General features: G+C 40.6%; 1 protein-coding gene across 1 annotated transcript; it reads right to left on the reverse strand.

Moving 5' to 3' along the window:
* Nucleotides 1-13,715: 13,715 nt before the first annotated feature.
* LOC123940305 (protein RCC2-like) lies at nucleotides 13,716-14,640 on the reverse strand. The gene has a single exon (XM_046002986.1). It carries the CDS (start codon nucleotides 14,632-14,634, stop codon nucleotides 13,840-13,842), a length of 795 nt encoding a protein of 264 aa, XP_045858942.1. The 5' UTR covers nucleotides 14,635-14,640; the 3' UTR covers nucleotides 13,716-13,839.
* Between the last annotated feature and the right edge of the window lie 2,520 nt (nucleotides 14,641-17,160).

A 17,160-nucleotide genomic window follows, 5' to 3' on the forward strand; every position in this document is an offset into this window, starting at 1 on the left:
AAGAGAAAGAGGTTGAGATTTCTTTCAAGAAAGCATAGACTCATTTTGACATAGTGAATTTTAATGTGAAAGTGACAAATAAAATAAATGACCAATTAGGAGACCACAAATTGTGTGTGTGTGTGTGTGTGTGTGTGTGTGTGTGTGTGAGATTTTAGATGGAGGGAAAGAGAAAAAAAGTATAAGATGAGAGTACTGGAAAGAGACAGGAAAAAAAAACAAATTGGAATGTAGTCATTTGAACACTTTTATGATTAACTTTTATATGAGATTTATTCTTTTGTCCTTTATATAATAGTAAATGTAAGAGGAAAAGTAACTATTCAAAAAATGATGATTAAATCATAGCTGTTTGATTTGACACGTTAAATGAGAGAATTAAAAATGAGTCTACTTTTCCAGGAATAAAACCTTGAATACTTGAATTTATATTGGGTTTCATACATTTAATGCCCCTTTCATTTATCTCCGGAGCAACCCCACAGGAGAAGATCCTTAGCACAGGACATGACGCACCATCTAAACATTGATACTAGTGATGGTGTTGGGGAAGCCAGACTGGGAAAGGTCTCATCAATTAAAGAGCTAAAAAAGTGGTACTTTATAGACCCATGGGAGTCACTGAAGCCTATTAAATTAATATCATCAACAAGAAACCTAAATGTAGCTTGTGGAGAAAAGCCAAGTATAAGATTATTCAGGGATGGGGAATGAGACACTCTTACTTCCAGAAGTTGAGAATGGAAACCGTTCTCTGCTAGCAGGAATGCAGGTTTCATGGCTAGAACCTGCAGAGTGAAAAGGGCAGATTGATTCAATGTGTTGCTTCCCACTCCAGCCATCCACAATTTATCATTTCTAGCTGCTGTGATTATTTTGCATTCAGCACAAAGATGGCAATCTGGCAGGTTTGTGAGCCTTGAGACTCCAACAGATTGAGGCTGAATTCTTACTTGTTTGTCAAGGCAACAGAGCACGCTCCCGTCAGTCAATATGCCTTTTCTTGCCTTGTCGACACCATTTCTACTCTATGCCAGTGTCAGTTGCATTTCGCAGATATGGTACCAAAATACCGTAACAAAAGTTACTATTTAATTTGAAGTTGTTTTGGCAGGTGAGCTCTACTGTTGTAAATTGTGATTCTAAATCAATAATTTACAGAGGAACAAGCCCTTGTTGAAATGTGAGTGCTGTTTAACTTCTATAAAACATAAAAAGCTCTTCACTCAGTCTTTTAATTAGTCTAATGACATTATTTCTTGAATACCTACTAGACACTGAAACCATAACCAGTGCTTGGGGGAAATACAGAAGAAAAATGTTGGTTCATCCCTCCAAGAAATTTCTCCATTTCAGAAAGTAGAATGTATCCAAATAACTAAGGACATTTTCAACATTAACTGATTTTTTAAAGACAAGACAGTGAATACAAAATACCAGAATGTGGTTCATCCTTGAATAAAAATACAACTTGGTGAGTTAAGGCCAAGGACATTGTATGATGACAAGGGTTTTAGTACACTGATTCCATGTGTGACACAACTTATGGGTTTTCCAAATACTAAGATTGAATGAGTATGAATAAATATATCTTCCTCTTACAATTGAATAAAATGGTATATATTCCAAGTAGTTACTTTCCTTAAGGACTTAAAATTTTCTTCAAATCAGTAAGCATGTGTCTGCCAGGATCCTTGGCTAAGTAACCAGTTGGCATAGTGAGAAAGCAGAGATATGGAAGTTCCCAGCAAAGTAAAGATTCTCTTACTTGATGGTGCAACAGTGAAGTTGTGACAGTTTTCCACCATGTTTCACATGCCTCCAGAATACTGACCACCAGAGTTGAGGAGAATGTGGGCAGAGTCGGTAACAGAGCACCATGTATAGGTTGCTCCCATCAGCTTCCACTGTCCTGTGATAAATATTGGAGTTAGGGTTCTAGAAAGCAGTCTATATCTGGCATGAGCATTTCTGTAATGAAGTTGTACTGTTGGGGAGGCATGAAGGCAAGAGAAATAAAAGAAGAAAAGAGGAAATGGCAGCATTGTGGCCCCTCTCAGAGTTTTGACTGATAATCTTGATGTCTTGGAATGAATCCTTCCAGTGTGGTAGATGTTTCTCAGATCTGTTCACCATCCTTATTTGTTTTCCAAAAGTGCCTTTCCAATTCTTGTTCAGTTAGATTTTTTTTCCCCAATCTTTTCCTGCTTTTCAACACAACTCTTCCTTCTCCCTTTTTATTCAGTCATTCCCTGAAATGGAAAGACAGTGAGTTTTTTCAATTTTTTTGTCTTTTCTGAAGTCGGAATCTGAAATGGATGGTTGCTGGGAGCAGGTCATCTCAGATGTCAACTGGAACCAACAGATGGTGACTGTTGGCTAAGAGGGAGTGAATATCTGGGACCTCCCTGCTCCCCGGCAAATTGGTCTTACTTGGCTCTATTTGAAATAGCCAGGGCTTTGGAGAATATCTAACTGTAATATGATCAGAAAAGTTGACCTGATTTAATAATTCTTTTTTAAAATTTAATTTAATTTAATTTTTTTAAGTGTTCCAAAATTCATTATTTACGTACCACACCCAGTGCTCCATGCAATACATGCCCTCCTTAATACCCACCACCAGGCTCAACCTACCCCTCATCTCTTCCCCTCCAAAACCCTCAGTTTGTTTCTCAAAGTCCACAGTCCCTCATATTCATCCTTTCTGATGGAGGCATAATATTCTGTTGTATTTATGGACCATATCTTCTTTATCCATTTGTGTTAAAGGGCATCTCAGCTCTTTCCATAGTTCAGTTATTAAGGCCATTGCTGCTATGAACATTGGGGTACAGATGGCCTTTCTTTTCACTACATCTGTTATCTTTGGGGTAAATACCCAGTAGTGCCATTGCAGGGTCATAGGGAAGCTCTATTTTCAATTTCTTAAAATCACCGCACTGTTTTCCAAAGTGGCTGCACCAATTTGCTTTCCCACCAACCGTGTAAGAGGGTTCCCCTTTCTCCACATCCTCTCCAACACTTGTTGTTTACTGTCTTGTTAATTTTGGCCATTCTGACTGGTGTAAGGTGGCATCTTAATGTGGCTTTTATTTGAATCTCCCTGATGGCTAATGATGATGAACATTTTTTCATGTGTCTATTAGCCATTTGTATATCTTCTTTGGAGAAGTGTCTGTTCATATCTTCTGCCCATTTTTTGACATGATTATCTGTTTTGTGTATGTTGAGTTTGAGGAATTCTTTATAGAACTTGGATATCAGCCCATTGTCTATAGTGTCATTTGTGAATATCTTCTCCCATTCTATGGGTTGCCTCTTTGTTTTGTTGACTGTTTCCTTTGCTGTGCAGAAGACTTTTATGTTGATGAAGGCCCAAAAGTTCATTTTTGCTTTTGTTTCTTTTGCCTTTGGAGACATGTTTTGAAAGAAGTTGCTGTGGCTGATGTTGAAGAGGTTACTGCCTGTATTCTCCTCTAGGATTTTGATAGATTCCTGCCTCACATTGAGGTCTTTTATCCATTTTGAGTTTATCTTTGTGTATGGTGTAAGAGAATGGTTGAGTTTCATTCTTCTTGGGGCCATGAGATGGTATGTGTTGGAGCTATCAAAATTTTAATGCTTTGTCTTTAGCATTTCTTTTTGATCTATATGATTGGTGACATGTTTAATTATAAACTCTTACATTAATTACATATTTCCATTTAGAAAATACCATCAGATGTGTAATCTGTTTATTTTCATTCCTATCACACTCCTGTATGATAGTTAAGGGAAGCATTATTATCCTCATATTTTAATACAGGATACTAGCTTGAGAAATTAAATGGCCAGGTGGGTTATATTCAGAATCATATTCAACCGTTATTCACTGAGCATATAACACGTACTAGGAAATTTGCTACATGCTGGCACCTGTATTAGCTCCTGCTATTGTTCACAACAATCCAGCAGAATTGATGGCATTATTTGCATTGAGCTGATAAGTTTGAGAGCATGTAAGCTACTGTTGAGAATCGTACACCTTTTAAGGAATAAAGCTGAGATTTAAACTCAGGCAGAGTGAATCCAAGTTTACCACACTGTATACTTACGATGTTAAATGCAACACTCTGAGCTGTCACCATGGTATAATATTTGGGTCACACTACCAGTCTTTCAAATTATGTTCTTATTCATCCTGATTTCCTTTTATATCCATGTTCTAAAATTATTTTCTCATCATGCCAGTCAGCCAGCAGGAAGCACAGACATGGGCATGATAATTGTGTTAAGAACAAAAGCTAGCACTTACTGGACATCTACCAGGTACACTATGCGGAATTCTTTATAGGCTTCAATAGTCTGCCTGCATTTTTGATGTTTGATTGCCAACAGCTTTCAAGTCCCACCACTCCCGTATACCCTCTGTCTCACATCTTGACAACCTGTAATGAAAGCCTTAGGTGCTCCCTTCTTTGACACCAGCAGGATATTCAAACCATGCAAGGCTGAGCCTGTGCAAGGGAAGGGAACCCTCACCTCAGCTCCACTCCCTAACTCTCAGAACACCCTCTGTTCTCTGAAGCCATTTTTGAATCCGCTTAGGAGCTTGTTCTGTTCTCTCCAGAACGCTACATTTTGTGAGGGATAAACCTTTCATACTTCGTTGCTGTGTGTGTGGCATCATCTGTCTTACCATGCAAACCAGATTTAGAGTGGGAAGTCCTTCCCACTGGTTGGAGCTCCGAACACATACATTACCACTAATCCTATGACCATATATTTGTTATTATTTACATTTTACAGATGAGGACCTCAGAACACGAATGAAGAACTGTTATGTGTGTGAGTGTGTGTGTGGGTGCGTGGGGGTGTACAGAGTGATAGAAATGGGCTAGGTGGCTAAAGGAAGAAATTGGAAAGGAATTTATTTTTATAAGCTTAATAAAATCCTTATTAGCCTTCCCTGAGAAATGTTGACTTGAAAGATTAAAATACCAGATGACTAATAGTTCAGTGAGTTAATGTTTTGTAAAGTTTTATAAGATCCTTGGTAGGTGTTCCAGAGACAACTATAATGAAAATTGATATTCCGCAAGTTCCTGCATGTTCATAATCAAATTTTGTCCTTCGGATGTATAAAAGCTCACCCTCAAAATAGTTCTTAGGTATGTTCCCTGAAGAAATAAGCTGGAAAATAAAATACTGGGTGAATTTTCTGCCCTTGTTGATTTGTAGAAAGCTTGATTAAAATGTGTTCGCTTCTAGAATCCCTCATTAGAATTTCAGTGAAACTAGAATGGGGTTTCCAGAGCCTTTCTTCTCCTCTTTTCTGCCCTTTCCTAAACCCAAACCTTTATCTGAACACTAGTGAGCTCCTGTTGTCACTAGTAACTCTAATCCCATTGTCTGTCTGGAAGAAGCATGTGAGAGCTCCAGGCCTGAGAAAGAGGCATGAGTTCCACTTTCTGCCAAGATGAGGACATCCTCTGAGTTTTTTTGACTCCACCAAATCAGAGGACATCATTTGTTAGAGATATTTATAAGAACTCAAGCCAGAGTTCATGAAATGCTACCCCCTCTTCCCATTTTTCCACTAAAAATGATTCCACAAGTATTTTGTTAAAAGATCATGAAACACCTTTCTAGTGTAACTTATTCTATTTTATACCATTTGCGATTGGTACTCTTGAAATGCAGCTTCATTTACTAGCCACCAATTCTATTTCAAGGTATTAAACTCCTTTAATGGCACACATTTCTTTGTAATTGTTTTCTTACACAAACATCATTCACTACAGTCATAGATGTTTTTTCTTGACCTTAACTATAGACAATTTATCTCCTCTAGTTTTTGCATTTGTCTGCACAATTTTTTATTCTACAAACTCATTTCTAATCTATCTTTTCTTTTCACATACTCTTAACATGTCAAGTACAAGGGAATCACTCCTGGACATTGGCCCTTTGTCGTGAAAGAGATGCTTTTTATAGGAGATTGTTATGATTTAAGGGGAACTCAAAAATCAGGCTGGAGTGGTGTGCAATGGATGTTTGACTATTGCTGATAACAGAAGATGGAAGACAAATAGAGCTAGAAAAGCTTCTAAGAAATGTGAAAATAATAGCTTCAGCTTCAAATGAAATGAAAATGGAGATGCCTGTTAAAAGCTATATTATGCCATTAAATAATGCAGAGAAAACTATTGCACTGTACTTGGGGTTGCCTCCCTGTAGCGTCTGCTCTGTTATTCAAGATCTCCATGCCCTCTCTGCAGGAGAACAAGCATTGTGATGTGCCTGTATGTGCAGTAAACTAAAGAAGACATCAGATAGGAAAAGGAATGCAGAGAAGGTGAAAGAAAGGCAGAATCTAGAATTTCCCAACAATCTAGAAAGCATTGACTGAGAACTTATTCTTGGAGATTCCTGGAGACTTTAGAGAATCATAACTGATGCTCTACTAGTGATTGAGAAAATTCCTTAAAAAGACCACGGAACATTGACTTGAGGATAGTCATAGGTCTTTATATTAAAGCATTTTATATTTTGTTTTTTTTCTTTTGATCAAATATAAGTCAGGTAATTTCCAATAATCTCCTATCCAGCTCATTTTGTGTGGCAGGGTCTGTGTCCATTTTCAGAGTGGAAATCAGGGTATATGGATTCATATTTTACCTCTTTATTTAGTCTTTGAATAGTTAGGCATGTCATTTAAAATTCCTCTGAACCATAATTTTCTCATCTTTAAAATGGGTATATTATACTCTATCTTATAAAAGCACTGTATAAATTGAGTGAGATAATCCTTGGAGATTGTGAATTCTACACAAATGTTAACTGTCATTTTTGCCCCTCCCTCCAACTCCAGTGTAGACTATTAGAAATTGAATCAACTTCATATGACTCTGGTGGTCATTTTATTGCATGCGTGCTTTTATTTCATTTTATGGTGAGGGTGTTGGAAATGATGGTGTTTTGAAGTATGCTTCTTATGACAATCAGCTAAGCAGCTAATTTTTCCTTTTTCCACTTCATTTTCTGAGCTGTATTATATTGTGACTCCCAGAGACAAATGCCGTGGACCTGGAAGCACAAACAAACAAACAAAACACAAATAAATCCTAGGCTACATGCTTTAATGTAAACCAGAAGACACCTTCTTTATAATGTTGTGCCAGGATTAATTAAAGCAAAATATAATGAGCTGGAAAAGGCTTTGTACCCTGTGGACATAAACACTAAACATCTAGCCCCAAGCTATTAGTAGTTAGAATTCCCTCATGATTTCAAAATTATTATTGAAAATTTGTGAAATTCCAAATGTGCCATAGAGGTATGTAGCTTTACAAAATGAAGGCAGAGGGAATGGATTGGATAAAAGAGCTCTCATAACACAATAAAAAACAGAAACACCTCACACATAAATTTTTGTTTGACATTTGGAATCAAAGTGTTATAGATTCAAATCAGCTTTGCTTTGAGGGAACCAAGCATCCAGACCAAAATAATAAATTAATTGATCAATTAATTAAACTCAAGGAAGTGAGCTGGTATAAATTATGGAGTGGACTATAGGGAGGGACACAAAGCATACTTCCTAAGTGTTAGATAAATGTGCCCTTTTCCAGGTGAAGTTTGCAATACAAAACTCCCAGGCCTCATTCCTTAATCTAATTTTGTCTCAGGATTTTAGGTTCACAAATTATTATTATTGCCCTGAGGAGGAAGCCACAGATATAAAGTGACTTTGCCAAGGAGACATAGCTACCAATTTCTAGAACTAAGTTCTGGACTTCCAGTTTTCCTATTCTGAGTAAAGTGATTCCTCTCCACACTGGCAGGTTTTTATTTTTATTTTTTTAAAAGATTTTACTTATTTATTTGAGAGAGAGAGAGGGAGAGAGAGAGATCACAAGTAGGCAGAGAGGCAGGCAGAGAGAAGGGGGAAGCAGGCTCCCCGCCGAGCAGAGACCCTGATGTGGGGCTCCATCCCAGGACCCTGAGATCATGACCTGAGCCGCAGGCAGAGGCTTAACCCACTGAACCACCCAGGCACTCCTGGCAGGTTTTTAAATGAAAGAGACATAGCTGCTTTCATTGACCAATTTCAGTAATAGCCTTATCAGAAAAATAGGGACATATCCTCTTGGGAGCTTCAGGTTAAATTACCCCAGGGGATAATGAGACACTTGTCGGTTGATCTGCATTTGTGACCTGACCAGGAATAAATGCGGCTCTCTCAAAGTGAAGGACTTGCCCTCTGCCTGCTGATTTGGCATCCATGAAATCCACCATGGAGTGTCAGGCCCTGATTTCCAAATGCTTGTGATTCAAGTCCCAGTGGATGACCTGCCCCAACAGTCACCATCCCCTAGGTAAACCAGAGGCACTCGCGTGGGTTCATAATCTTCACATAATCTCACTCAGAAGAAATGTCAGAGAGATAATTGCAGTACTGTTCTTTCCATGGTTAAATATATTATCCATACAATGAATGTCCTGGACAAAAGCACTTTTAAACAACTTCTGTATATTTAACCACGCAAGTATGCTTTTTACTGTACCTCGGTCGATCCCAGACAAGTGTGTATATGTAGGCATTTGTGTTAGGTGTTTTTCTCTTTTAAAACATATTCGATTTATTTTTCTAATACCCTGTTTTGGGAAACGAAGAGGATCATCCTGAAGGTGAACTGGTTTCTTAATGGACACAGAAAAAAAAAAAAAAGAGTTATTACTAAAAACCCTATGCTAAGGGAGTGTGAAAGTCAACAAGAAACGTGACATCTAAAATGCCATCAGAAACAAAAAGGACGTGTGATCTTTAATTAACTGATTGATCAGGCAAGGCGACATAGCCCTGTCCAATATTTGAATCCAGTAATATACTTTGAGATCTGGTTTTTAGAAGTTCCAAGTTGTTATCCTCTCCTTTGCTCCTTTTCTTTTGTCAAAGTTTGTACTGACCTTCTAGAAAAAGCTGTGGAGAATGAATAAGACCAACCCCCCAGTTCTGGGTAAAAATGTGCCTTTTGCATTTTTACTCAAGACCCTGTTAACACCGGGTAAAGGAACCTGTGGACACCAACCACTCGTGGTATAGGTTTACAGTGCCCTGAGTCTCTACTGTGTATAAGGAAGATAAATTTAATGAGGGTTTTTGTTTGTTTGTTTTGTTTTGTTTTGTTTTGTTTTTGTAATTCCAATATCCTGAACCTGTTTTGTGTGTTGGTTAGGAAGCCATTATACAACGAGAAGCCGGTAGAAATTGACACAAAGGCAGATGGGGTAAGTGGCATGACAGTGTAGTGGAAGGACAGCTTTGGGTCCTGAATGGACTATCAAATGGTGACTGTCCCCCTTTCTTGCTGAATAATCTTGAGCTCATGTTACTTAACCTCTCAGAGGTTTGGTCTCCTTCTCTCTAAATAGGGCCAATAATGTTATTTTTCTGAGTAATTATTATGGCTAAGTGGTACTTGACTTATTCATTCAGTACCTGTTCAGTATTACTATTCATGAGTCTGGGACTTGGTCTTCCTTATAAAACTGTAACATTGCAAGTCAACGCCAGCAGTGACCACAGGAGAGGAAAACTTCCATCCATCACTCTTATGGAATGCAAAAGGACAACTGACAACCTCTGCGAAGTATGAATTTTTAGAGTAAATTGTTCAAATCAAAGTGATGGATACTCTGACATGGCCGTTACTTTCTTTTTGCATGAAAACAACAGCAACCTGTTTTTAATTTTTTTTCAAACTGCCATTCTAAAAGCCATTAATTCACATGTCAGGATAAGCCATGATCAAGAATTAGTCACTCTTGATGTAGGTACCTGTGGAACATTCAGGCAAGGGCCACAATGTCAAGTTTGCAACACAAAACCCTCATATTTTGAGTTCCCTCTCCAAACTGTCCTGGGAGAAATAATCCCAAACTGAAAGCTCTTTTTTTTTTCCATTTGAAAATGGCCTGGGAAAACCCTCTCTAATAGAGGTTGGATCCGAGCTTCCTGAGAAGGAGCAGACCTGCTTTCTATCCTCCCCCCTCCTCCCTTTCCCCTTCCTCCCTCTTTCACTTTCTCCCCACCCCACCCCTTTCACGTCTCTCTCTCACTCCTCCCTTTCTGTCTCTTCCTTCTCTCTTCTCCCTCTCTGCCTCTTCTTTATCTCTCTCCTCCTCCTCTCTCATTTCCCTCCCCCCCTCCTCTCTCTCTGTCTACTCTCTCTCCCACCTTCCTCTCTCTCTTTTCCCTCTCTCCATCACACAGGTACCTCATTGAAGCATCCTGTGACTTGGAATTCAGAGCAAAAGTGGTGGCTGCATAAAGAGGGCAATAAACATAAATGGTACCTGTGGGTAATGGGTTTGAAATTGCTGTGTTCCTTGGTAACTAGATATAATTACAAGTACCCTGGATTCCGCGGGGCTACGGTGCAATTATCACTCTCATTTCCAGAATAAAAGGGAAGGATTACAACAGTATTGCCACAATTCAGTAATGTGAGGAAAGGGATCTTACCAGAAAGATATCAGTAGTTCTGTATATTTTTCTCCATGCTCATTTCACATTGGGAGACTGTGTACTTATAAATCAAAAAGCACACACATCTATGTGATTAAACCCATATAAGTTATAGTACATCACCATTATAGTAAGGCTACTGCAGGGGTCCATAGTAAGTTTAAAAAAAAGGGTGGGAAAGTAATGAGTGATATGACTACACTGTAGGCAGTGGGCAGGTTACCATATATTTGGGAAGTAATTAGAGACGATTGAGTGATACTTCCCAGCCTAATGAGTGATTCTGCCACAGCCTCGCAGCAGGGAGGCCCCTGTGTGCTGCTGCGCATTTCCACAGTATTTACTGGGGTAATGAGTGTTATTGCTGTGGTGGAACAGCAGGGTGCACTGCTCACTGAGTTTCCCCGAGAGCTCTGTCATAATTACAAGGCAAAATGTGATTGCTGTTTTGCTAGACACCACTCATGATCTATCCCTATATCGTTCCATAGTAATTACCAAATGGCATAGTGGTATTTACCGGGGGCTTCACTTTGGACAAACAAGGGAGATGTTATTTATTTATTTGTTTGTTTATTTATTTTTGCCATTGTGACTTAATGACATCGTTTCTAATTCAATTGTGAAATTGTTACTGACTTGTAATCACTGATTAGTACACCGTGTTTTTCCTTGCTTCTCCTGGGGGTTGGGAGTGGGATTTCCATTACAGCCATGGCCTTGTTCATGCATCCCAGGGCCCGCAGGAGGGAGGGTGTGGCAGAAAGGAGAAGGCTGGCGTATCATAAGTGGTTGTCCTTTATGCCTTTAACAGTTAGATTTTGAATATTCTGCATCCGCATTCCCTTCTTAGATTCTAGGAAGAGTACCAGTATATCAATCAAGAGGACATACAGTCAGCAGAACAAAGACTCACATCAGTCAATATTTTGATTTGACTTTACATGTTGTAGGTACAGAGAACTCTCTTTGCTTGCAATATTTTGACTTACCATCCACATCACTGACTAAAATATTCCGTGGATCCTTAGGCTTTCCCTTTGGAATCTGTCACTGTCTCCTCCCTTAATTGTCATTTGAAACATGTGACCATGTGCTCTGGGTAGCAGGGTTGGAGTATACAATTCTGGTCTGACTCTACCCTTAGACAGATCTCATCTGACCATCAAGAGTGATGGTAAAGGATATGTGCCTTGGTGTTGGACGGCCTGAGGTCAAGTTTCAACTTTACCTTGGATAAATGTCATAATGTCTCTGAGCCTGCCTCCTCACTTGTGAAAGGGGGGAAATAATAGTACCTGCTCATAGGTTTATTACAAGATTTAATGAAAGAATTATGCCAGACGTTTTTCAAATGCCTGTACAGAATACATTGTTATTAAATGTTAGCTATGATTATTTAACTTGTCAAGTCTTAATAGGAAGGGGTTCTTACTTGCATCCTAAGCTTCCTTCGGTCTTCCTGCAACTTGGATTCTGTGATGTTTTAAATTTCTGGGTCTGACAAAAGAAAGCAGAGAATAGACACACATTTTCAATTAAGCCTACTCCATGACCTGAAATATCTTATTTACTCAGTTTTCCAGCTTACACGTGGAACTATCAATAAATCTGAATTCTAAGTAGTAGAAATAAGAAAGAACCTCAGACTGATCAAATCGGAAGAAAAACTCATTTCCATTACCACTGGTATTTACAGCATTCCATGTGAAATTAAACTCCGAAGTATCAGCCAGACAAGAGAAGGCTGTTAAAAGGTAAAATCAATGAGGTTTACGGATTGCTCTTCCTCGGAGTCTCTGTGAGAAGTCTGGAGACTTTATGTCTTCTCTCAAGAAAAAGGACTTAAAGGTGAATGACGCCCACCTATCCATTTTCACCCACGTACCATTTAGTTTCCCTGTAAATTTCTTCAACTTGAAATTGCTTTATACCATCAGAGATGCTGGGGCTGAAAGAATTTCTCCTGTTGCGACATAACACAGAGAGACTTGGAAGTGAATCTCTCAATAGAGAGGCTAGAACTGTAGTCAGTTCTGGGAATACACTGCTGTAGTTAGTGTTGTGGGAAGTGAGAATAGGAGAGTGAGACTTCCGAGTTAGTGCTTCTGTGCAATGCTAGGCATTAGGCATTTGATGGAACCTTCCCACTTCTATTGAACTAGAGCGCTTAAAGAATGATTCCGATTTCCCTGCAATTAGTGCCACAGCTCTCTAAACATGGAAGCCCATGCTGACAGCAAATACCACGAGACCTGAATGTCTCGGGATCCACCAACGACACAAACTGTGTAGATTGGAAAGTTAGTAAGACCCAGATGTATCATCCCTCAAGCCGGGGAATCCATGGATTTCAGCAACCCATACTGTATAGTATCACGGTGTGACATGCGTAGTAGCATACATACTGCTTGTTCAGTAAATCCAATGCATTTATCATTCTAGCTCGTGGATTCTTAGAGTGTGAGTTCACACTTTTATTGTCTTCATTAGAGCCTGGGTAGAGAAGTCAATGGAACAGATCAAGATGATGACTGCAGACCAGGTTTCCTAGACGCTGAGATGCCAGCTTTAGTGGCGGTCCTTCCCTGTGCCTTATTTCTTGCGCTCCGAGGCACGTGTGGTCCTGCAAATCTTTTCCCTGCTAATGCTGTGTCGTCCATCATTTCACCGCGGCATGTCCGTCCATCTTTGTGAGCACAGTTTTTTATTCATCAGCGAAATGTTTGGGCCTTTGAAATTGAAATGGATTTCAGTCTTCTTTATATATTAATTATTGATAAATGGAGCCTGGGAGACAAGGAAGAAGACTGGCATGATTATAGACAGATAGTTTTTAATTTTATGTCTCTTGCGTGACAGAGAAATTTAGTTTAATAGGAGTAATTTTTCAAAGGAGATGCAATCATGAGGGAGGGGGTGTAGAAAATGGGCTAAGCATACTGAAAAAGAAAGAACTTGTAGGAGACACAGCCCACTTCTGTACTGAAAAATGTCCTAGAAGGCCTTCTGTCAAGAAGTAGAGGTAGAAATCTTTTGGAAAATTGGTTTTGTACTTTTGCAGGTATGAACCACAACCCTTTTTTTTTTTTATGAGCAAATATTTTAATTAAACATTAAAAGAAAAAAAAACACTTTGGAAAGCATACAGAAAAGGTAGTTGACGTTGAAATCAGTTATAAAACGGAACCTCGGAGTCTAACAAAAATGCACCTTCGGTCAACTCTTGCTTTCTTTCAATTCCTCGTTCGACGTCCGGTCCCAGTGCACGTGGAACTGACAGCTGCCGCGGGAGGTGTGGGGCTGCGGGGCCTCTGGGAGAATCAGAGGGTCTGGGGGTTGTACTCTGGCAGTTTTTTGATCTTCTCTTTCTCAGTCTCGCTTTCGTCTCGAGCGATCACCAGGGAGTGTGCGTAGCCCATGGCCACCTGCTCGGTGAAAATGCCATCCAGCGTCTTCACCTCCTGAGCCGCGGTGGAGGACTTGGGCTTGTGGTCCCCGTAGCCCAGCTCCCCAAAGGTGGGCGATGGGCCCCAGCTGATGGTGCTCTCGTTGGCGGCCACGATGATGCTGCTCTTCCCACAAGCCAGGCTCCGGATTCGCCAGCCACAGAGGTCCTGCACAGCCTTTGGGTACATGGTGGATTCGTGGGACGTGTTGGTGGCCCCCCAGAAGAACAGCCCACCCACTTCACTGACGGCAAAGGAGCAGGTGTAGCCAGCGTAGATCTGGGACGCCCCGCGCCCGGGGAAGTCGAACAGCTTCACCAAGCGAGGGACCATCTCGTCCTTCTGCTCGGCATGGCCCAGGCGGCCGTAGCCACCAAAGCCCCAGGAGAAGACGCGCTTCTGAGAGTCCAAGACCAGCGTGTGGTTAGCGCCACAGGCCACATGCCGTACAACCACATTGGGGACTGGCAAAATCTGCCCGTCTTTCGTCTTCTCGATGAAGATGGCCACTCGCCGGGGTACCAGCTCGCAGTCATACTCTATCCGCTGCGCCCTGGCGATGAACTTTCCGTCCGAGTTGTGTCCCAGCTGACCATATTCAGGGCACCCAAAGGAATAGAGGTTCCCTTTGCAGTCCATTATCATACTGAATTCGGCCCCACAGGCCATTTTGGTAATTGGTTATTTTCAAAAAGGCCCACTGTCCCAACTAAGACAATTTTGTGTCTTTTACATTATTTCAGAATCTCCTAAATTATACAAAGTCTCAAACTGCCTTCATTATGTAGTGTCCCAGACATGTGTAAAAAGGTCATGAGGCATAGTGGGAAAGGTGTCAGGTGCACAGACACTGAGGTCCAACCCAGCTTGTCACTTATTAGCTTGCCTTAAGGTCAGCTTATAACCTTCTAGAGTCTCAGTTTCTCCATATGGAAAACGACGACACTCTTCCTTCCACCAGGCCTACCGGTAGTTTCTGAGGAGCGAATGAAGAAATTACCATGAATAGTTTCTGAGGATTTTCTTAGCTCCAAAAATCCAAGATTTTCTGATAAAAGAGAAGTAATTCCATCAGTTACTAATTACTCCATGAAAGCATAGTTAGTTTTTATTCTCCACATATGTGACGAATCTACTTTGACACCACAAAAGTACTTGAGCCCTGGGATGCTTTTCCAGAGTCTATCCTGGGATTTGGATATTTAAAAAGAAAGAAAAAAAAAAAAAAGAAGGAGAAGAAGAAAGAAAAAGAAACCAAGGCTGCACCCCTATGGTTACCTCATTGCTCAGATCTCGTGTCTTGGTGAAGTATCTGCACTTTCTGTGGGCTCTTATAAACTTGACACAACCTCTCCGCCTCACTGCTGGGTTCGCACGGTGAGCCCTGCACTGTGGTGTTTAGAAGAGTCAGTGAGGAAGGGAAAAGCCTGACATTAGGATGGCTAATGCGGGGAGAAGGAAGGAGAGCAAGTGATGGATTTGGTTTCATTCAGAAGTGTGAGAACAGCCCTGGGCCAAGGCTCAGCCTCCAGTCCGCACACTTCATCCTTGGCGGTCCGATTGGTGGGGGAGAAAACGTCCCTGCACACTTCCCTGCCCTGCCGATTTTACTGATAATCGGTTAACTGGCGCTCCGTATTAATCTTCCTAACACCTTTTCCTTATGTTCTTACCCTGCTCAAAAGCCTTTGATGGCTCCCACTGGCATGACATTTCTTTCCTCCTTCCGATCTCTGTTCCTCTTTCTGCATTTCTTTCCTCCTTCCGATCTCTGTCCCTCTTCAGTTCATTTTGTGTTTGGATGTGTCTCCTACCAGCTCAATAATGCTGCTGGCTCCCATCCAATGTGAAGCTTGTCTTACCTTTATTCCCTTGTAATGTAGAGATAGGAGGGATCTCTCAGTGCTCCTGGATTGGCTGTAACCCTGTAATGCAGCACTTGCTTTTGTAGTTTTATGTTCTCTTCTGATTTTGGGGAGCATAACTGTTTTCACAATGGATTATAATTATTTTTAAATAATAATGTTGCCTTGAACTTCTTGTACGCTTACAGGATCTGTCAGCATTAGATTTTGAAGAGGTCCTTGTTGATTGATTGATACGGAGATGGAAGTTTTGTTGGTGATAAAGTCATTCATCTGAAGTTCATAGAAAGAATTATTGTAGGACATCATTTCCTGGTCTGCCTACCCCTTCCTTTCCTCTGGCAGCTCAACATGCATGTGTATGCACAAGGACCCACAAATCTGTCAGGAATAATTCGTGTTAGAATTCCATTATGCGGGAGCTGTTATAGCCCATTTCTCTGCTCTGGGCTCCAGAATCTCTACTGTGATTGACAGAGCCCTGCCCAGCACAGTTCTCTGTCTATAGCACCTCTAAGCATACTTTAAGGACTTTGGGACACAACCTAGATAGTAGTTGAGAAAGACTGAACTTCTACGTATAATGAGAAGTGCATGCGGTCTACCACAAATTGCTTAAACATGCTACTAATTACAGACATTGCTTAACACGCATAAAATTGGGCGAAAGATTAATTGCCCTTCGTGTCCGTTCTCTATTCTTCTTTCTGTTTCTGCATATTTCCTTCGGTATAGTCCACTTCTTTTTCCCCTGCTATGTGCACTGGGATTGGACAGGTCTTTGTATCAAGGTCTTATTACTATTTTCAGAAAATTCTAATTCTTTATCACAGTTTTACCAAGGAGGCTTTGCTTCCCTCCAATGAGCTTTGTATAATGCTGGCTGCCAACCTTACTTATTAGGCTAGAAATGACTGTGCTGTGCCCCCGCTCACCCTTTTTCTAATCTGAGGATTCTGGGTTCTAGCCAACACCATCTAGGCTCTGCTTCCTTTTTTTTTTTTTTTTTTTTTTTTTCCTTAAATTAGGTTGGGGTTAGCTGGAATGTGAGCTGAAAACACATCTTATCACTATATAGATACACATACTTCCCCTGTCAGGATATTCAACAACCCTTCTGCCTCAACTGCGTCCCGGGGAGGGGGGTACGGGGAAGGGGGCAAGGTTGTGGCTGGAATAGGAAGATACTGTGTAATTATCCCTTGTGGTATTAGGTGCACATGCATTGAAAATAAGTTCCCTGTGAATTGTCGAGGTAAGTTGGTTTCCAAGGACTCTCAGACTTCGAATTTGGACAAAGCACTTCTCATTACACTGAATACTACTCTTG

The sequence above is a fragment of the Meles meles genome, chromosome 4, assembly GCF_922984935.1.
Source record: "Meles meles chromosome 4, mMelMel3.1 paternal haplotype, whole genome shotgun sequence".
NCBI lineage: Eukaryota > Metazoa > Chordata > Mammalia > Carnivora > Mustelidae > Meles > Meles meles.